The sequence below is a fragment of the Phoxinus phoxinus genome (genome assembly GCF_949152265.1).
Source record: "Phoxinus phoxinus genome assembly, chromosome: 13".
NCBI classification, from domain to species: Eukaryota; Metazoa; Chordata; class Actinopteri; order Cypriniformes; family Leuciscidae; genus Phoxinus; species Phoxinus phoxinus.
The window spans coordinates 32,476,725-32,499,018 of NC_136888.1; the positions used below are offsets into that span (position 1 = coordinate 32,476,725).

At 39.9% G+C, this 22,294-nt stretch overlaps 1 protein-coding gene across 2 annotated transcripts in view; it reads right to left on the minus strand.

The window, feature by feature from the left end:
• Positions 1-22,294, minus strand: part of LOC307008973 (uncharacterized protein) — a 39,032-nt gene that overhangs the window by 6,224 nt on the left and 10,514 nt on the right. For both annotated transcript variants that reach the window (XM_079632324.1, XM_079632323.1), the window contains exons 3-5: positions 12,574-12,655; positions 9,486-9,961; positions 2,669-2,722 (exon numbers count right to left, since the gene is read on the minus strand). In XM_079632324.1, the coding sequence (XP_079488450.1) occupies positions 2,669-2,722; positions 9,486-9,961; positions 12,574-12,655 (612 nt within the window). The remainder of the gene's footprint in view (positions 1-2,668; positions 2,723-9,485; positions 9,962-12,573; positions 12,656-22,294) is intronic.

Genomic DNA, 22,294 nt, shown 5'->3' on the forward strand with positions numbered 1-22,294 from the left:
ATCTATGATTTTTGCCTCAATACACTCCTAATTACTGCTTATTAATAGTTATTAAGTTGTTAAGTTTAGGTATTGGGCAGGATTAAGAGATGTAGAATATGGTCATGCCGAATAAGGCATTAATATGTGCTTTATAAATACTAATAAACAGCAAATATCCTAGTAATATGCATGCTAATAAGCAACTAGTTAGTGTGAATTGGATTTTAAACTAAAGTGTTACAGACATTTTATATTTGCATGTGTTTGGCCAATTAACATACACTTGCATCACTGGTGTTCCTGTTGTGTTAGGTTAGGTTAGACCTACTCTGAAGTAGGAGCTTATTTTGATTTTTAAAGGTGTTCCTGTGACTAAAATCGTTCCCAGTTCCTGATGTGAACTTCCACCAGTAGTTTTATGAACTATGAAAACGTTCCTCTGGAGTGAAAACCCCTTATATGGTTTTAATGCAAGTCAATGGGATGTTTTGCCCACTGGTGTAACGTGGCCATTGTGCTGCTTGATTATCATATTCATATACTGTGGTATTATTAACCCTGTAAAGCATGTCATATTTGATAAATACATTTCAAAAGCCTCTAAATAATCAATATGATCAAAACATAGCCTTAAACATGTTGTACATGCCTTCTATCATCCGATTGATAGTTTATACTTTATCAAGTTAAAAGTATAATAAAAAAAACATCCCCCTTTTTTGCTGTGAAATCACTGATTTTTACAAAGTAAACATAATAATAACTTTGATATTGTTAGTAATATTTTTAGTTTACTTGATTATCCATACATCATTTTATAATTTTAAAAGGATCAAATAAAAATTTCTATAAAATTATGTATGGATAATCAAGTAAACCTAAGTTGCTTCAGTTCATCGAGAAATATTACTAACGATATCAAAGTTATTCTTATGTTTACTGTATACAAATCAGGAATGTTTATTTGAACATATCTCATTTTTAATGCATAGTAAGTAAAGAGCTTTTATCATAGAACTAAGCTTTTAAATATCATCTTACTAAGACATTATTGGAAGATGTAGATGTGCACGACTGATATTTATATGCACTTTTTGTAAGTATCTGATTGATTTAAATCAAGCTATCAGAATTTCCAGTAAATTTTTGGCCATATAAATATCAGCAAATGTGCCATGTTGCATATTTTTGCTCAGTTTTTGCTCAGTCAGTTTTTTATAATGGGTCTTAAAGGTTCAATAAACTGTTCCATTAAAAAAAAAAAAATCTGAGTATCACTAATAATAAAAACGATTAATTTATTAATTATTATTCTGACCTTTACAGGGTTAAATGTTACCGAAAGGTTTTTCAAAGACTGCACTGGTGTTCTGGTATAGCGGCCCCAGCGATGAGACAGATTGTGTTTGTAACTCCTCTCTCTGACTCCAGCGGGTCAGTGTTTCCCATGAGTGCTCCAGTTCCTGTGCCATGCAAGCGGGAGTCACTGTTCTGCAGTCCAAAAGGTGGCGAGCTCATGGTGACGTCACACACTGGCATCGATCAGCTCGGGCCTTCTGGACCCGTGTGAGGAGTGCCAAACACACTGCCGGGGTCCAGGGCCACGAGGGTCAGCGGGTGCGCTTCGGCCCGGCTCCAGCGAACCGCGCTCACGGGTCAGGCTTGTGGAAACCAATCCAAACACTCGCATTCAAAGCATTCATGCTACTGTATCGACCTGATCCAAGACCAGAAGTACAAACACTTTCCCAAATAATTCACTATTTGCAGAAAATTAACTGAAAAATGCCAGCAAAGAAACAATTCTTCAGCTTGCTAACAAATTGTGTAAACCGTACCCAGAAAGTATTTAGACACTTAAGCTTGAATGTCATTGGATTAGATAACAAAAATATCAATTTTATTTTCCAGATGTACGAGTTCAACACATTAACTATATTAACGGTTTCCCTGCTAGTGCTTTTTTTTTTTTTAAAGCCAGCCAGCACAAGCATTTTTGATTATTTTCACAAATATTAAAATATTCTGGAAGCGTTCATGGCTCCCAGAATATTTTGTTCTTGATATTTGGAATATCTGAACATACAATATATCAAAAGAAAGAACATTTAAACAAACAAACAAACAAACAAACTAAAAACATTTTATTCTAGCTTCATATGTTCTTTTTTATATATAATTTAAACTATTATGTGGGTAAGATTCATAAACAAAAGCAACAATTTGAGCAAAAAAGCTGAGAAAGTTGTCGTCAAAGACTACGTCTGGATCAGATTCAGAACGATGATTAAATCACAGATCTAGTGGATCGAGTCCATCAACTCCCCTAAAGCTTCACAGTCCTATAACTCATCCTGGGCCGACATTTCATTCAGTAACATTAGCCAGTTTTGATTTATATGCTGTATAATGTTTGATGATCGTGTTATTTTGCATAAGCAATGCTTCTATCACTTGTTTCTGCTTCTTCTTCGCCTGTGTTTTGATCAGGAGCTTCTCTTCTCTTTCAGAAGATGTGTAATAGCGCCCCCTACCGGACAACAGTGAAAACACGGATCGCATGTTTTAATAAGAGTAAGATAAGAGTTAACATGTTCTGTAAGTGTGGTTTAAGTGTCTGAATTATTATTATTTTTGGGTCACTGTATGAAAAAAAAAAAAGTTTGTTTTCTTTTGAAACACTCACCCGAATCTTGATAGTCCTCGTTTTCCCTCCACAGTTCTTTTTTAGAAGCATTTTCTGAAGCAAAGAGCAGAAAGGAGAAAATATGGTTAAAAGGAATGACATAAACCTTTCATATAAGCCTCACATGTTGTCTATGCACAGCCGAACTCCACACACACGCTGCAACACACACTGAGGAACGAGTCTCCATATTGTCAGTGTAAACATTTACTGCTTTTCTGCCCTTGAGCTGTTCTGGAAGATCCCTGGAAGCTCTGGGCCACTGTGGCTACCAAAACTAATGAGTCTTTTATGTAACAGAGCAAAACATCCTGTGGGCCGCCCTTTCAGGACAAACGTGGAACTCTGTTTGCTTTCTTTACCCAGAACTCGACTGTTAGTGCTAAACTGAGGCAGCGTGACTCAATAGCAGAGGTTAACTCGGATTCTTTTCAGGACAAAAAGTCGAAGCGGTTCATTACAGTGAAAACAATCAGTTCTCCTTAAAGATCGCAACACATTTATGATTTTTAAAAACTACAGGCAATGATAAAGGCCAAAATTAAAATTCAGCATTATTTACCCTCATTTCAAACCATGTGACTTTCTTTTTTGTGTGGAACAAAGTCTGTGAAGCACGAAAACTAACATACGTTCATAAAAGTAATCCAAATGACTCATGCGCCATATTTTGGGGTGTAACAATATATCGTGTCACAATATATCACAATACAAAAATGCAACAATATAGAATGTGTATCATGGATAGTGACAATATGTATTGTGTATAGTTCACCCAAAATAAAAATTACAGTGTGAGAAAAAATTCAAGTTTACAGAGTTCTAGTGTCAGTACTACATGAAACTACTATATATAATGTTGAATATAATGTATAATAATGCAATGGGGGAATATTTGTGAGTCCTGATAATTCCAAATGTCTGATGTTACCAGAAAAAGTGGCCTACATTATTTAAATATATCTAAGCAGTGAAAGCATATTCGTCTAAGATAATTCAGTATTTTCAGCTTCAGAATCATGAATATTGTTATTCTGGTGTCTCTATTATCCTGTGCATTGGGTTTCCAGCACCAAGTCCAAGCCTATTCACACACAATGTAATATCAAATTTAGCATTTTAATCAACAGTAAAAAAATTGTTAACCTTTTACCATATGTCTTGGAGTATCGCAATAATATCGTATCGTGAGTTCAGTATCGAATTGTGACATGAGGATATCGTTACACCGCTAGCCAACTTCCAAGTCTTTAACTAGAGATGGCCATAGATCAGAACCGGACGGTTTTTGCTCCACAACACACAGGTATTTTTTATTTTTTTGCCAATCTCTGTTTCCGGACTTGCACACAAACTGAATTGCAATTATTTCCCAGAAATCATCAAAAGTTATTTGTGTGGATTTTTATGAATGTACTGTATCTCTGACTGTCTTCATAAAAGTTTTGATGGCCTTTTCTTTTCCTCTCACCTCCATATAAAGTAGTGTTTTATAACCGCTAACCATAAGCGCCAGCTACTGTCACAGACTGAGTTTGCATTTTCATTCAGTCTGTCTGCTCTTTTTGTTTTGTGCAGGGATGTTTTATGTAGCAATTTCATGAAGCTAAAATCAGACCATTCTGCCTGTGCTTTAAATATTGCAATTATGCAATCTAATTTAAAAACATAAAAACTGTTTAATTGTGACAGTGGTTGCCTCAAATTTCAAATGACTACATACATTTTTTTTATGGTCAGTTCGGCCAGTAGTAGAGCAAATAAGCAACAAATAAATGTTCTTAAATGGGTCATCGGATGCCCGCTTTGTTGTTGATTTTGTTGCCCGTTTTGTTGTCCCGTTCAAGTTGGTATGATTCTTTGGGCTCCTCATGTAAAGTTTGTAACATACTTTGGTTAAAATTCCTCAATGGTTGTGTAAAACAACACCCTTTTTACCTCCTCAAAAACAGCTCTGTTCACAGCGACCCGTTTCGGTGCATGTCTCTTTAAATGATAATGAGTAACTGCTTAAATTTTTCTTTTAAAATTCGTCAATTGGAATTGGCCATGAAAAAGATGATTGGTGCATCCCTATCTTTCAGTCATCAATCGCTGAACATCTTGACCTTCGAATTTCATTCGCTTTCTAATCTATGCATCAAAAAGAGAAGCATAAACATGATGAAAAACATCTTTCTCAAAAATAAATAAATAAATAACATGGTGTATGACAACACACCATAAATGACAACAGAAATAACCCTTTAACTTTGAGAGCATTAAAAAAACATTAAGGACAGGGTTTTTTGTTACAGTAAAAACAACCAGCTTCAAAGGTTATATATTATAATAAATTCATGGCCAAATCCTATGGGCAATGACAGATTAATGCACATATCAAGCAGTCTCTTTGTTCAACAAGGGAAACTCCCAGTAAAAAAAAAAAAAAACCCAGGAATTGTCAAATTTGTCCAGATCTGCGTGACTGGAAGGCAGCCATGGTTAAAGCCGGGGTGAAGTCTGAAATGAGCTCGGCCTCGTTTCAAAGTTCCCAAAAAAGGAGATAATGTTTGTCAAGCTCACTCAACCATGGAGGGCAGCATTTAGACATCTGTCAGACAGACCATTCATTTCGCTTGAACAATAGCTGGACCCCTGCGTTTGAGATTTAAGCAACTGCATATGTGCAGGAATGGATTAGTTGGTAAGGATTAATAATGAAAAACTAACACGACTGTCGCCCAAATGTGGCTCAACATATTAACATAACAGCTGCCGTATATAATTAAATGTGTGATGCATAGTAGAGCGAGGCTGGACACGGTTTATTTCATGTTTAGCACTAAAGGCAATAATGATGACTTATTCAGTTGTGTACGTTTGATTTAAAGTGCTTTTTCCAATATTACCTCTCATGCAGTGTGTAGTTTGTGAATGTAAAATGTCTGGCAAAGTTTTAAAGATCAAAGTGCACGACAAATAACCTTATTGTCTCTTATAAGAAAGAATTGAATCTGAACTGCCGTAACGAGTCGTCAGCAATTCCAGTCTCGCTTCCTACGTAACAATGTAACTCATTTCCATAATGCCAGCCTGTGGTCTTCATTGGCTACATGCAAATGTCTATTTGCCCCGCCCTCAAACACTGTGGTTGTTGCTAGGACTGGAAAAGTGTGTTTCGTGTTGTCAACATGTTGAGAAGATACTGTTTTCACCACTGCGAATCTACTTTGCATGTGCTTCAAAAGCATGAGGACTCGCTGGAATTACCGTATCTACCCGAATATAAGACGAGGTTTCTGTCCTAAAAATAGGCTGAAAAATGGGGGGTCGTCTTATATTCGCGATATAGACAAAATCACGGGGGAAGGGGAGAAAGAACAACAGAATTAATATTAAATAGTGACGGAAACGCAACCCATTAAGACAAAACCAGCTTTCCCTTCCAAGATGTTAATCTGCACAAAAATCCTGATAAATCGAGCCGTCGTCTGATGAAATCAAATACACATAAGATAAAAACAATATCTGTGCTGTGATGTCGGCTATACTTGCATGTAAAATTAGAGAAGCAACATAATATCTGTGTTTAACTGAATTAAAACGCTGCTCCTCTCTGCCGCACGAGACGCAGAGCGAGCGAGAGCGAGAGCGAGAGAGAGAGAGAGAGAGAAAGGTGCGCGCACGTTCTGGAAGAGAAAGAATGAATTATCAGTGCAATTTTTAAATAAAATTATTTTGTGTTGAACTTGAAAACCAGATTTTTTCAACAAAAATCTCTTTTTGTCCCAAAAATAAGTCTGGAAATGGGGGGGTTGTCTTATATTCAGGGTCGTCTTATATTCGGGTATATACGGTAATACAGAAAAAACAACGCCATCGATACTGTTTGTTTCGCTGTGTATCAAGCTCTGAGGAAGCCTCTGGAGCCAAAATTCAGATATGATAATGGCCGTTTAGCGGACGTATCGCCTGCGATAATTAATGCGATATGGCTCAGCTTCTCAGTTAACTACGGCTCTGTGTAGTAAATGCCGCTACATCTGAAAGCAGGTGATGGCGATTTACTACTAATCAAGGAACCGGCTTTACTGACGAGATGCGCCTAACAATGTCATGCGATATATCGCCCAGCCCTACCGTTTAGTTTTCGAAACGCGACCAATCAAAACAGACTGGGCCGTTTGACCAATCAGAGCAGAGCAGGCTCACGGAAAGGAGAGGTTTAGAGAGACTGCCTCTTCAAACTAACCGTTTTCAGACTCTTTGAGAAATTACGTAGTGTGCAATGTACATTATGAGAAAATGAAAGTGTTTTTTGACCTTGAATGCATACAGTAAAACTATTGTAGGAGACCTCCAAAATAAAATGGGAACCTTTAAAATAGCATATAGGGGCACTTTAAAAGAGTTGAAGCAAAATGAGCTTTTAGCAGTTAACTTGAGTAGTCTCCCACATTTTGTTTTTCCATCACCACCTCCCATTCCACTTGACCGAGCACACACACACACACACACACACACACACACACACACACACTGGACTCCAAGAGTCATATGGTCCTCACAGCCCTCTTCTCTCTCTGTACTCGTCGTTTTGCTCTTTACTTCTCCACATGTCCTTTGTTTTAACCTGGCACAATCTGGCCTGTATATTTGAACACCTGAAGACAAAACTACTAGGTTAAAACTACTAGGTTTTTTTCCCACTTTGCCGTTTCATTCACTCACAGATTCAGGCTTTTGTTCCGAGTGAGGGAGGGGGGGCTGACATCTGTCATCCTCTCTTTCTCTCTCTGGAGGTGGCGGGCACAAAGCCCTGGAGCACATGGACTTGTCTGAGTAAGTGTAGGTTTGTGCATTTGTCTTGCATTGTTTTCAAACTCAGCCATTGAGTTGACAAGGACTGTTGGTCTGGAACGAGGAGATTTTACACCAGAAAGTATCCTGAGAGGTTCTTTGGGGGGGAAATATAGAAACTTTACTTTTCAGAGGCTAAGGTTTTTAGCTGGCTATATAAAGCCAGTTCAGTTCCCCTGAAGTTTACACAGGTGTCCTAGCATAGTAACCACAGTTTCCCGTACGTTTTGAGAACCAGAAAGTTTCCAAATACTTTTGTCCTAATTGAACAATATCCATTGTTTTGTCATTTAAAAGCTAACCTTTTGTGAATGTTTTGCTTGATAAGTGAACTCGCACATTTCTTTCTTTGAAGTAAATTCCCACTTGATCTAATATTTTGTTACTAGTGCAATGATATTCACTCATTTTTAAGTGTTGTTTAAGTTTCAAAATATATTTTGGGCCACTGTATAAATTGCTGTGAGTAATAAAAAGACTGCATTGATACAGTGATACAATGGCGCATCTGATCATGGACACAATGGCTTTAAAAAAAAGCAGAAGACAATGATGAAAACCAAAAAAAAAAAAAGGCTCATTCCTGAAGGGGTGCTGACACTGATAAATAGGGCTGTACGATTTGGGGGGGAACAATCAAATAGCGATGTTTCTGAGAAAAATTTGGGGTTTTCATATCATATTAGGAACTTTTAGCTATTAACTAATACACACTATTTGGAAAAAGCATGTTCTTGTTGACTGTGATCTTGCTAATAATGCTTTCCTGGATGTTCAAACTAGTTGGTCCTGGAACAACATCCCTATATCAATCAATTAGATCATAGGGTTAGGGGTTTCTTCTACATTCTTATCTACCTATCATATTTCCCTCTGATGTTAAAGGGGTGGTGTGGCGAGCAGGACGAGGTCGAGGGACGTGAGAGCGGCGCGAGACCGGTGGCGTGATTACTGATGAGCGACACCTGCGCGACGCACCGGTCTCGTATCTCTCACGGAGGAGCGGAGGCATATAGGAGGAGCGACGACAGTGAAGAAGGAGAGAGGACAGGCCTGTGTTCTCTCCTTCTTCACTGTCGTCGCTCCTCCTATATGCCTCCGCTCCTCCGTGAGAGATACGAGACCGGTGCGTCGCGCAGGTGTCGCTCATCAGTAATCACGCCACCGGTCTCGCGCCGCTCTCACGTCCCTCGACCTCGTCCTGCTCGCCACAGGTGGTATAATGCCCTTTTCACAAGATGTAAAATAAGTCTCTGATGTCTGATGAGTGTGTGTGTGAAGTTTTAGCTCAAAATACCGCACAGATATTTTTATATAGCATGTTAAAGTTGTCACTTTTTGAGGGTGAGCAAAAATGCACTGTTTTTGTGTCTGTCCCTTTAAATGCAAATGAGCTGCTGCTCCCGGCACAGGGGGCGGAGCTACAACAGCTTGTGTCATTTTACCTCACACATACATGCACTGAAAATGTCAAAAACTTTTAGTCTTTTATGTTCAAACCGGAGTCAGACAATAATGGGAGAGACTCAAGAAGAAGTGACAACATGTAGAAGAACAGGACATTTCTGAATGGTTAGTTGAAGAATTAATGGAGCTAAATGTGGAGTTAACTATCTTCTAGTCATGATAATCTATAAATCGTGTTCCGGGGGCGGGGTTTATGTACATTTTAGGGTTGGTGATGTCACAAACCCGGGAGGAATTGTTGTGTAGTCCCTACCAGCCATTTGTTGTAGTCCTTAAAAAGCTATTTCTTTAAAAGCAAATATCTCCCTTTGCTTTGAACTTTGAGCGTTGTAACTTTACTTTGCAGATGTTGTTTATGCTCAAACAGCAACATTACACACTAACTAAAGTTAGAAAAGTGAATTCATAAACAACCACCCCTTAAAGGGAACGTTACGCATAGAATTAGCGTATAGACCCAACAAAAGATGCTGATGTCCTCCTTTGCAAAAGCACCCAAGTCTCTTACCTGCTGCATTTTCTCCAAGTCTAGGCTGGGGCGACCAGGTTCTCCTGTGTAATTGGGCCGGTGGCGCCAGTAAGGCATGGAAGGTTGTTCAAAGTGGCTGAGAATGATGGGCCGGACAGGGAGGCGGGCCGGCGCGTGTGAAGGCTTGAGCGCTCGAGGAGGAGAGGAGCTGAAGAGGACAGGACTGGGAGAGGTGGCGCTCAAGCGGGCCCCGGTCGACGGTTCGGTTGGCCCACACAGGTCCTTCACCTCCTCGTCACTAGAGGCGCTGCTCATGTCTCCATGTCTGTGCCACTTCCGCCCCCCCTCGCCGCCCGGGGCTCCTGCGATGCGCTCCAGCTCCTCTTCTGAACTGTGGCGGTCCAGGGTCGGGTCCAGGAGTAAACGGAGACGGCGTAAGTGAGCCGGAGAGAGAATGCCCTGGTTGTGCTGTTGACTGGTGGCTAGAGGAGTCAAGGCACAGTTCCGCCGGCGCTCTGTAAAGGGGCGAAATATAGCAGAAGGTTATCATTCAGGAGAACCAACTTTTTTTATTTTTTTTTAAAGAAGCTTAAAACGCACTTAATACAGGGACAATCCAACACAGGCTCATTATTTTGCAAAACACGTACCAATACGTACACATCACTGTAGTTTCTAAAATAAATAAACACTAAGGGCCCTGTTGTAACGCTCTGAAACGCAAGTATCAAACGCGAAACGCAAGTAACTTTGTGGGCGGATCCCGGCGCTGTTGCTATTATACCGGCGGGATAAATGACTCTTGCGCCCGACGCAAATCTAAAATGTGTTGGTCTGAAGTCGCTTCATTACTCATAGGTGTGGTTTGGGCGTAACGTGAAATAAACCAATCAGAGCGTCCTCTCACATTCCCTTTAAGAGCCGGCGCGCTTGTTCCAACGCGGATTGCTATTATAATGTCGGGTTTGCCAGCGCAAGCCAGGAGCGATTCACAGCCGAGGAGACCGACGTTCTCGTCAGGGCCGTAAAACACAGAGAAGTGACAATGTATGAGGATGATGGGAGAAACCCACCCAAATTAGCTTTAGTTAAACAAATTATTAATATAATAATTTGGGTAAATGTGTAAGCTAGATTTATGCCTATTTTTTCACATCTTCACGGACACAACAATGATTTCCCTCGTGTGTTAATATTTTTCCTTGTAATAATGTATGATTTGCAAAAATGAAAACTGCTGCGTCTGTTTAGATTAGAGAATCAAAGTGTGTGTGTGTTGTTCACACGCTACATAATGGCCAAGCATGCGCCCTTAAAATAGCATATGACTAACACGCAACGCGCCACTGTCTTTAGACTCGGTTTTTCCTGGTCAGTGGCGGAGTTGTTTTCTAAAACTGCAAAATAGCACCAGGGAACTTTTGCGCCGGAACACGCCTCCTCTTTTCACTGAACCGCCCCCCTGAGCGCAAGTTCATTCCCTAATTTACCGACGTGCGTCTGTGGAGGGAAAAGTCCGCTTTCCGCGGGTGCAAAATAGGAATGAGACATGCGTCGGTGTACAAAGTCAATTGCGCTGGGTGCAAGATAGGGCCCTAGAAGCAGTAAAACAGCTAACACCTTTAATCGTTTTCACACACAATTATGATTATTACAGGGGCAGATTATGGATTAACAAAGACATATTTTCACACGGCTCCTTGTACTATTATGTTATCAAAACACACTTTTTACCATAGTGGATGACGTGTAAACTAGTATATTTTGGAGTTTGCATCACTTAACCAGCTCCATATGTTTAGTTTTACTCCATTATTAAGCTTGCTCAGTAGCTCAGCTGGTGCAGAATTGTACTTGTGATGCGGAGAGCTCGGGTACGAACCCCGTGAAAGACGAGTGACGATATATGAGAGCTCAAAGTTCAAAAACGAGCTAAAATGCCATGGTTTCGATTACATTTTTATGTCGCATTTGCTTTTGTTAACACTATCTGGTAGGTTTAGGGTATAGTGTAGGTGTACGGTATTTTAAAACGTGATGGAGCATTAATATTTTAGCGTCACTCACCGGACATTCAATTCAGAACTGCAGTGAAACTCTGACGTAATAAAACGTTGGCATATTCACGTTCATCTGTCCCGGAAAAAAACTAAACACGCTTTTAGACATGTACATTTCACTTTGAAACTGGCGCGAAATGTAAACGACACAACATATTTTGCGTTTTGCACACAATGTTTTTCGAATGAGCCCGAGCGGGGACAATCCCCATTAAGCATTCCAGGTTTGCTGTTCTTGTTTGTAAGTGCAATCAATATGGCTATAAAATATTATTCGTATTATTGCTAAATAAAAATACTAAAAAATAAAATAAGAAATATAACTATTGTAATATTTCACTGTTTGCGTCTCTGAGAATGATTCGACGGCCCTTTATGGGAAACTACTTCACACCACACCATATTATATCACACCAAACCGTTTCTCATCGCTCTTAGCGTCTGTTATGACAGGAAGTACAGAAGGTACAAGCAAGGTGTGATTAAAATGCATATGTAGTTTAGATTTTAGACTCCAGATAAAGTTTATGGTTTGGAGGTGCCAGTATGTGTCAGACAATTGTTCTGCTCATTCTATTTATCAGATATTTTCAGATACTTTCTTTCAATGTGCAAAATGAAATATGTTATGCATTTCAGAAAATTGCAATAAAGTAATGTATGATAATGTATGCATACCAAATGTATGAAAGTGTATAATGTTCTGGAGACACAATCCCTACTGTGAACATAGTAATGATCTACTGCGATCCTTTTTATTTTCCTATAATGCCTAATGTCACGTGTACACTTCATTTTTCAATAATCCCATTACTGTAGATATCAAAATAGCATAGTTACATTGAATATAGGATTTTATTTTGTTTCATTTAAAAAATGCATTTTGTGTTTAACAACAAATACTGTTCTCTGTTAAATGAACACTTCAACTTGCTTTCAAGACACAATTTTGCAAAACTGAAAAGCTTGATTTATAGGAACATGTATTTTTGTATCATATTTGATTTCATCACTTAGTTGTTGAAGCCCTCTATGCAATATGCATGTGTCAAAAAATTAAAACGCACCTCTGTCGATCTGTGCCAACTCTTGGTTTTCGCCTTCCGAGTCTTCACTCTCCCCCCCTTCCTCACTGCCATGGTAGGAAATCTGTTTCAAAAGCAAAGCAAAGGTCAGACAAACCTGAGTCACCATAATACAAACAAGTAAACTCAGACAGTCACGTCCACAGCTCACACAAACAAATGGAAAGAGTTATTCATGCATCTGTATTGGCATAAAAGTATTGCTTATCATTTGCTATCACAACAAGACCAGTGACTAACACTTGGGCAACTTCTTAGGAAACCTTCTATACCAAAGGGAGAGATAAACTTGTGCCGTAAGTGCTGAACGTTTCTTGCAAACAAACCAACCTAAACAAAGGGATAATCCATTTACTAAGAAACTCCGAATGAAAATGTGCATGGCGATCACCCATGCAAAAGTTGACTTCATTGTGCAAGGGTGTTATGGGTGGTTGCCAGACGTTGCTATGTGGTTCCTACGGTATTTGGAGTTGTTTTTAGCAAGTTGTGCTGCGGTTGCTTGCATTTGTGGCCCAAGTGATAAAAGTCCATGAGAATCTTTTCACTAGATGTGCAAGTCTATGGGACTTTTAGCCCATTTTGTCATCTGCCTTCTGAAAATACTAACACTGATTGTTTAAAAAAGTCATAATCAATAATCTGCATGATTCATGTCACAAATAATGTGTGATGCGTTTAATACCCAGTTCAAATCTTTAACCCAAAGTATGAGCAATATTTACACTAACGATTCACAGATTTACACCTTAACTGAGATAAGAGAAGGTGTGATTATATTAGAATGTGTGTTAAAACTAAAAAAGATGCCCACTTTCCAAATGAAACCCATTTCAATTTAACAGTGCATGCATTTCCTTGTTTGAGTAAAGATCCGAAAGTGTGAAAAGAAGAAACAGAGCCTGAGGTTAAGAGAAGTAAAAACTACAGGCACGCCCAATAAACCACAACACCAATCGCTGTGAAACTTTAGCTATGTCCCAAGTGTGTTGGTTCATTTAGAAAATATTATTTTAAGAGCAAACCGGTTTCTAAGTCTATCAGAGAACGAAAGTATGGAACAAGGATAAAACCCAACAGATTGCACCAGTAAGGAGTTAAGTAACACAGTGCATGGTAATTACCTTGTCCAAGCCCAGCTAACCAGCTGCCATCTGTTCTCAAGTACACACACACACACACACACAGCCCACTTCTCTTCTCATCTCTTTCGCCTTTCACTAAGCAAACAGTGAGAGAAACTGAATGACTCAAATGTGTCACTCTTTCTCACAGGCACTAGGATCTCACGGCAGCTCAGGGCCCCCAGAAGAGCCATTTCCACTCGCTGAAATCCAGTCTCTCTCCAATCTCAAAGCCACCACAAATTACCATTCCTCTCCACCAGAACCCCTGCCAGACAGTGTCTCCGGCTGTACAAAGACAGGCCGTTTTCTTTTAATACTCTAATGTATTTGGAAACTTCTGCCTATTACACGTTTCATTCTGGGGCGTTACACAAGATTCAGGGGTAATAATCATACTTAAAGGTGCAGTAAGCGATTTATGAGAAACACTGTTTAAAGTGGATCGGACAGAGTACCATAACACACTTGTAGCCAATAAACAGTAGGGGGCGTGTCCTCTCATGATGGGAGAGGAGAGAGTGAAATTTGAAGAAAGGCCGTAGAAAGAGAGATGGCTGAGAGACATTACAAAAGAGAAAAGATCAGAGGAACCAAGATATGCTGTTGTAATGTTAGCTCTAGTAACAGCACAGCTTTGAGTGTCATTGTTTGTCTGGAGCTGAGCAACAACCAACTCTTGCTTGGAAATACTCTTGTGCACTGTGTGGTAAATTTTAGTTCTTGTTTGTTCGTCATCACTTTATTTTTCACATTCGCATTATTTTTCTTTGCTTCAGCTAAAGAGATATCCACTCCCCTTGCATTGTGTCTTCATGCATGTTGGGGGCGGAGCAATGAAAGGAGGGGCGTGTTTGTTTGGGATGATTTTAAATATCAACAATGTTTCTCATAAATCACTGACTGCACCTTTAATAAGGTAACTCATTGATGGCAAGAGGGCTATGCACAAACGTGGCTATGCAGTAGAAATGTGAAAAAGATTAAACAGAAAAAAATGGTGCCAAAAACACCCATAATTCACTTTTGATCTTGACGCCACCCCCTTGTCGATCCGACTGTAGTTTAATCTGCAGTTTTAACTGGAGTTTAACAGTTTTAAGACCTGGACCAGTCAAAAGTCTATCGTGTGATGCAAAATGATTCAGTTGGTGTCACCCGAAAACTTTTGCTGACAAATAAGCAGGAAAATATGGAGCAGGTAATACAGAGAAAGAGTAGCCTACATATTGTTAATTTACCAGCATTGTAGCAATACAAACAAAGGTGATTGAAAATTTGGCAAATCTATCCTTTACAAACTGGAGCTCAATGTGCACTAATATTTCTATTCGACATAAAAACTGAGAACTAGCTGAGAATATAAAACTGTCCTAACTAGGAAACAAAACAGTTTCCAGCAAAACACATTTTGAATCCCCTTTAAGTTTTTAAATCAACTTGGCTGTTCCAAAAATGTATAATTGGTTAGGACTACAACTTCATGATATGATAAAAGAAATGGAAACAAGGTATGCCATTCCCTCAAATAATGTTAAACTATCACTGAGGTGCGTGTTGTCAACACTATTTATATACGGCTACAATGATAGCAGGAAACTGGCAAAATCCCAAAGCCAAATGCCGAATGAGAAACTATTAAGTGAAGGATCATATCTGTATTGTGACAACAAAAGAGGAATCACTGGAAAGAAAATGCCAACCGGAAATGCTTATAAACATTGCGTATAGCATTAGCAAACCTGTTTTTTAATTTGAATGTAATTAAGTACAAATGTATACATTTATATTAGGTATGACGTACATTCAACCTGTAAATATTGAAAAATAAACTTTGACATTGTGCTCTTGAGTCACTCTGACAGCGTTTACTTTGTGGTATTGGTCGACTGATGGTACAGTAAATGTGTTAATTAATGGCTTGGTTATGTAAAGCTGTTTTACCATGCCAATAAAGCATGGTTTCTATGACTAGGAACTAAAAGTTATAGCTAACGTGTGCCTTTACTGTACACACCAGTCCTCTTTGTGTCGAAGCTCTCTCAAGTAGGCAGAGGGTGAAACAATGCCAGCACTACAAGCCCTGAACAACATGCTGGCAAGTGACCTTGACTTAATGGTGACAGCCAATCAATAGACCCTCAGTGTCATTATACATCCAGCCTCGTTCGAACTCACTTCAGTGTTGAGAGAAAACACCACTGATACCAAGTCCACTTCTGCATGGTTCTTTGCCTGCACTGAAAAGCTCTGCAGACACAAAAACTAGTACACAACAGGAAAAACAGGCTCTGTGTACACTGATGGGCCAAAACATTATGACTGGTCACAGGTGAAGTGAATATCATTGAAAATCAAGGACACATTTTAAGCTCTGGGTAGATTAGTCAATCAGTTCTCATAATCAACATGTTGGATGCAGGAGAAATGGGCAGGAATAAAGATCTGAGTGACTTTGACAAGGGCCAAATTGTTATGGCGAGGCGACTGGATCGGAGTATCTCTGAAGCGGGTGTTGAGCGCCCAAGGCTCATCGACGCACAAGGACAACAAAGGCTGTCTGGTCTGTGCCAACAGAAGGTCTACTGTGGCACAAGTCACACAAAATTTTAATGATGGTTATGGAAGGAATGTGCACTCTGCTGCGTATGGAGACCAATCAGAGTGCCTAATGACCCCTGTCCACTGTCGAAACCACCTACAATGGGCACACAAGCGTCAGAACTGGACCTTGGAGCAGTCAAAGGTCAAGTCCCATTTTTTTTACATCACGTGGACAGCCGTGAATGTGTGCGACGTTTTCCTGGGGAAGTGGTGCATTGTGGAACGTCAGCAAGCCTGTGGAGGGACTGTGGAGGGACACCATTCATGTGGACGTAAATTTGACACGTGCCTCCTGCTACCTAAGCACTGATGCAGACCAGGTACAGCCCTTCATGACAATGTGTTCACAGCTAGAAGTGTCCTCTTTCAGCAGGATAATCACCCCGTCACACTGCACACATTAGTCAAGAATGGTTTAAGAACATAATGAAGAGTTCAAGGTGTTGCTCTAGCCTCCAAACTCCCCAGATCTCAATCTAATTGACCGTTCGTAAAGAACCGCCCCACTTAGTTACTGTCGCAATGTCCAACAAGCTACGCCGCTCTCACGCCACACCATGTTCTCACGCATTGAAAAATACATTGCGGAGCAGAGAGGACACTGACAACGCGCCGACAGACAGGACAGACCAGGTCACTTTTCATATTAAACAAAGTCTCACCTTTCAAATTTGGTAATTTTTTTAAAGAAATTTAAACAATAATGGCTCTTTAATATGTGTGACAGATCGCTGTGTCGCCTCAGTTAAAGCCGCTAGTGAACCGATCATCTCTTCCTTCTAGTTCATTTATAGCATCAAATAAACATGAATGAACATCAGAAGGAATGTTGTTTTAACCGCGGAAAGGCGTCAGTTCACTCCGCTTCTCAAGTTCAAATCCTCCCATAACCTACTAACTCTACTGACTGCTTTGTCGGACAAAATGGTGGATGGCGAAGTATGATTGGTCAGATCACCTGTCAATCAAGCTCCCTGCGAAGGGTCAATTGAGCATCTGTAAATGTGCTGGACCAACAAGTTCAGTCCACAGCGGCTCAACCTCACAACCTACAGGCCTTGAAGGATCAGCCAACGTCTTGGTGCCAGATCCCACAGGAAATCTTCAGTCTGTGTCTTGGCGGGTCGGCGCCATTTTGGCAGCAAGCGAAGGACCAACAGCATAATAGGGAGTGGTCATAATGTTTTGGCCAATTGGTGTATATGTAACTGTCGGTCTGTTCAACTCTTATGTTCATTGATGACATAGAGATAATGTATTGTATGGTAAAAGACGAATGACTTATTATTTTAGCTAGTACTGGATCCCTACGCACAAACACACATACTGCTGAGTGACGGGACTAAATTCGGCAGCACAGCATGAGGCCTGTTACCCAGGAAACCATCCCCAGATGGGATGACAACATCTTCACATGAGATTATTCCAGGCATGTGTTTAAGTGAAGATATGTTGACAGAGCTATTGTCAAAATCATCAGCATCAGGGTCAAATTACCCATCAAGCTATTCACTATGGTTTTGGACCGAAATGAAAGCACAGCCTGTTTTTCCTCAAATAATTGTTTAGGCAGTATCTTCCCTTACGCTTAGTAAAAAATAAAATAAAAAAAGTGGTTCAAAGCAGTGCTCACATACCACTGTCTTTGAAGATAGCCATCAACATTTTTCTCATACTATGACAATATGTTTTTTTTTTAAAAACCTTTATGCCTTACACGATTTTAGCCCGATTTGGCACGATTCGTTTGACGCAGGGTGTCGTGGGGATTCGTAAACGACAACGGGCGTCGGGACGCAAGATTTGATCGTTTCATCTCGTATAGTGTGTCATAGTGGGCGACAACCTACGTCGCGTCTGCGATGCTTCACGACATCACGACAAAAAGACTAGCATGTTTGATTTTTTTTCGGTCCTCCACGACGAGAGTGAGTGAGTGAGCGAGCGAGCGAGACAGAGTGTGTGCTAGTGAGTGTGTGTGCTAGGGTGACCACCTGGCTATATTGCTCTGTTGCAGGTCAGACCTGATTTCGCGGGACACGAGGGAGATAACTTACTATTATTATAGGTGAATAAATATTGATTTTATATTAACGTTAGATGTCTTTGCTAGCTTTATAAAAATGTTAGTCTATGACGGCGCTGACCGGCGCTGTGAACGTCACTAATAGCCTAATATAAAACTCATTTTAACAGCACGGGTCTATTCAATCTAAATAATTAAGTGAAAATAATAATCCAATCGCTAAAAAGCACATTTCCAAATAAACACAAATTCCATTAGGAAAGACTACAGATTAAATGCGTTCTTACCGGATTCAGTAGCCTATTTTTGTGTCTTTTCCATGCGTGATGGTGAAACTTCGGTGGCTACACAGCAATCTCCTTTTTTAGGGTCACCTGTAACTGGTTTTAACCATGTATATATTTTTTTCTCCCATTCCTTACGAACAAAGACGCTTTTTCTTCTCGGGAGCTCCGGATAGATCCATTTTTCTATTGCAGAATTTTTTTTTTTTTCTCAGTGTTTGTTTTCCCGAATTCCCGCTCTGGCTAGAACCAATAATAACGGTTGCGCACGTTCAGTGTTTTCTTATTAACTTTTTTTTGTATAATTGTAATTTAAAAGGACGATTAAATAAAATGATGCAGACAAAATTAAAATGTGGGACACTTATGACTTGCGGGACAAAGCTTCAAACTTCGGGACTGTCCCTCACCCCAGTGTGTGTGTGTATACGTGTGAGAGTGAGTGCGTGTGTATATGACATAGTATATGTGCGAGTGAATGTCTGCGACGGCACGCGATGACTGGTCAGAAAGCAACGTGTAGTCTGACATGTTTCTTGTCCACGACACGACAAGATTTTAGGATTCAAAATCGTGTAATCTGACACAGTGACTATCGTAACCGACAAAAAAATCGTGTAATCTGAACCAGGCATTAAATGCTATTCACAGTATGCTTTTCAATTTCAGTTACAAAAGAAGTAGGTTTCAATGAAACGCTCTCAAATTAAAGCATTACAGAACTTTAATATAAAAACAAGAGAAAATGTGTCTCTTAAAATAAAAGGGCCATGGGCAATACCATGGCACAGTGATAGTATTACATGGTAATACGACATATTGTTAGTGGCTTTTACCGTGCTAGAAAAGAAAGATGCACCAACACACCAACAAACATACTGTACTTGCAGTACTTAACCCAAGAATGTACTGGTAATATAAGGTAACTGCATAGGTTAAGGTTCAGGGTTAGTACCTAGTTATAACCCAGTTATTGTAATTGCCATAATAAGTACATAGTATGTACATGCGGAACGGGTCTGTACAATAAAGTGCTACCAACATCTCTTGAATTTAATACAGATTTCAACTGATGTGGGGTCATATATATCTTATATATATATTAATGTGTTTTTTTACAAGCGCCTGTGTATATTAACTACAGTATTTTAATATCCTCTAAGATATTATAGCTGTTTCTATCAAGAACTATGCTATTTTCCAGATTTATGGATATAAAGCAAACCGAAAGTATAAATTGAATAGGAAAGAATACAACAATTTTCTAGTATGGTTACTATTTAACTTTGTCATAACGTGACTGAATTGCATAACTTAAATTCAACAGGCAGCACATTCATTCAGAAACAGATTATTCATCTGAATAACTGACAAATTTAGCCGGGCAGGTAAGCGACACAGGAATGTGGATGTGCTTTAATGTTTTTCTTTGTAACTGTACATGATAAGAGCGCCACGGGGCAGGGCTGTGGTTTAGCTTGAGGTCAGTTAGCATGCATTTGTAGCAGTTCTTTCTAATGTACATGTTGAAACATAATCATACGGTTAAATGAAACCAACATAGACAGCATGACTTTCTGCAGGGAAGCTGTACTCATGTAGGTGTGAATCACACAGTTGGTGGTTTATCGCCCAGCCCATTCCCTCTGTATTTGCATGTCTTAAGCAGTGGACCTGAACTGATTTGCTTACACATGGATTACACCTTTCCTTTATCTTGGGGAATACATCATTTTCACCAATATGAAGTGCAATTCGGGATTCTCGGGAAAGAAAAAAACGTTACAAATAAGCATCAAGGCAGTGATGGTATCAGATGGTCATACCATGGTGCTTAATTAATGACACTCAATGAATGTCATATCCATGTACCATGGTATTTGCACAACACACTGCAAAGAATACCATAATATAATCAAATATGTCATTCAATTAAATAAAAATGACAAAAACAACCCTTTGAAGAAATACTAGCATAATTTATTGTAATGAATTTAGGATGGAAACTTCCCATAAGAAATATTTTTCTTGGCTTCAGGCCCGTTTGCACCAAGGACAACAGTCCACAACACAGCTATAACCATTACAGCACAGAGAAACAATATCGCTGGAATCAATTTCAGAATTATTTTTTTCCAGCTGATGAACGATAAAAACATTGACAGCCAATCAGAATTCATTCTGTGTTAAGAGCTCAAACATTTAAAACGGCAGGTAACAGAAGCTCAGTGCATGCTTAGGCCGTGTGTCCACTAAAGCGTTTTTAGCTAGCTGAAAACGCTATAGGCGCTCTGCTGAAAACGGCTAGCTGTGGGCGCTTGAGAGCGTTTTGGCAGTGCAGTTTTTTCCCAGTTGAGACGCTTCATTGCTATGATACAGAATATCCATTGGTCGGCGTGGTATTAGTTCCGCCCCTCCTCCACTGTGATTGGACGGTTGGGTAAAAAGTGAGTGATGTGCGCTGCGTTTTACCCAAAGTTGAACATTCTTCAAGTCTCGGCGACCTGTAAAAAACGCAGAACGTTCAGCGCTTCAGCATAAAAAAGATGCTCAGCGCCTCGTTACGCTCATGGTGTTTTAAAACCGTGGTGCTCCCATTGAAAACAATTGAAAAAACACGCCAACCGCGAAAAAAAAAAACGCTTTGGTGGACACACAGCCTTAAGGTGATGATACACAGGCCAACTTGTTGGCCAATGTTGCCTTCAACGGGACTCCAGATGAGACACAGGGACCGATCTAAATTATCCAGATAGAAATGTATTGCCCATTTTCACTGGGAAAGTGCCCAAGCCACAATCGTTCGGCAAGATTGCCCAGCAACATTGCTCAAAAAGTTGCCCTGCGTATCATCACCTTTAGAATAAACGAATAAATGAATAGTGCGCTGGTGTGGATGCTAATATAGTTATCCTAGTTACCTTTACAGTTATTGTTCTTGGTGTGAACAGGCCTTTTGAATTCGGTAATCTCTTAATGTAAAGTTGTCTAGGATTTAAAATGGTAAGTATAATATAAAAGTGTTCTTGGTAACCCTGACAGTTAATGCTTGAGTTTATCCGGTTTAAAACCAATCCCAGACATTTTCTACAAGATAAACTAGCACAACCCATTTGCATTAACAGACGCAACATTACAGCATTTGCATGCGTGTTTGATGCGGACTACAATGCACTGCTCTTGCAGGTAGAGCTGTTTGCATAGCTTATGGCTCCCTCTCCGTGTCCTCCAGCCTTGTTTGAGCTCGTAAATTGTAGGGTTGTTTGTATATGTAACATAATCAGCTGCCCTGTAGCCTGAGGTCTACAGTGCCATCCTGCAAAGCACTGTGGGAATGAGAGAGACAGGGAGGTGTCACTGCTGTCACGGCCTGCTGGATTAGCATTGGCTGAATGTGTGGGGTAGATTAGGGTCAGTGGTGACGGTCATGGATTACAGGCTTTGGAGAGGGTGTGTGTGAATATGATATCAGCTCAGAAAGCTGTTGGCACACAAGTGAGTTGTTAGTGTGATAATGCTCAAAGTTTAATCATGTGACAGTCTTAACGTCTTTATGGAGGGCAGCATATGTCCTAAAACGGATGAAACAAACGCACATACAGCGCAATAACATGTAACAGTGCTCTGAATACCATCCATCATGTGTCCTGTAACACGTCCTGATT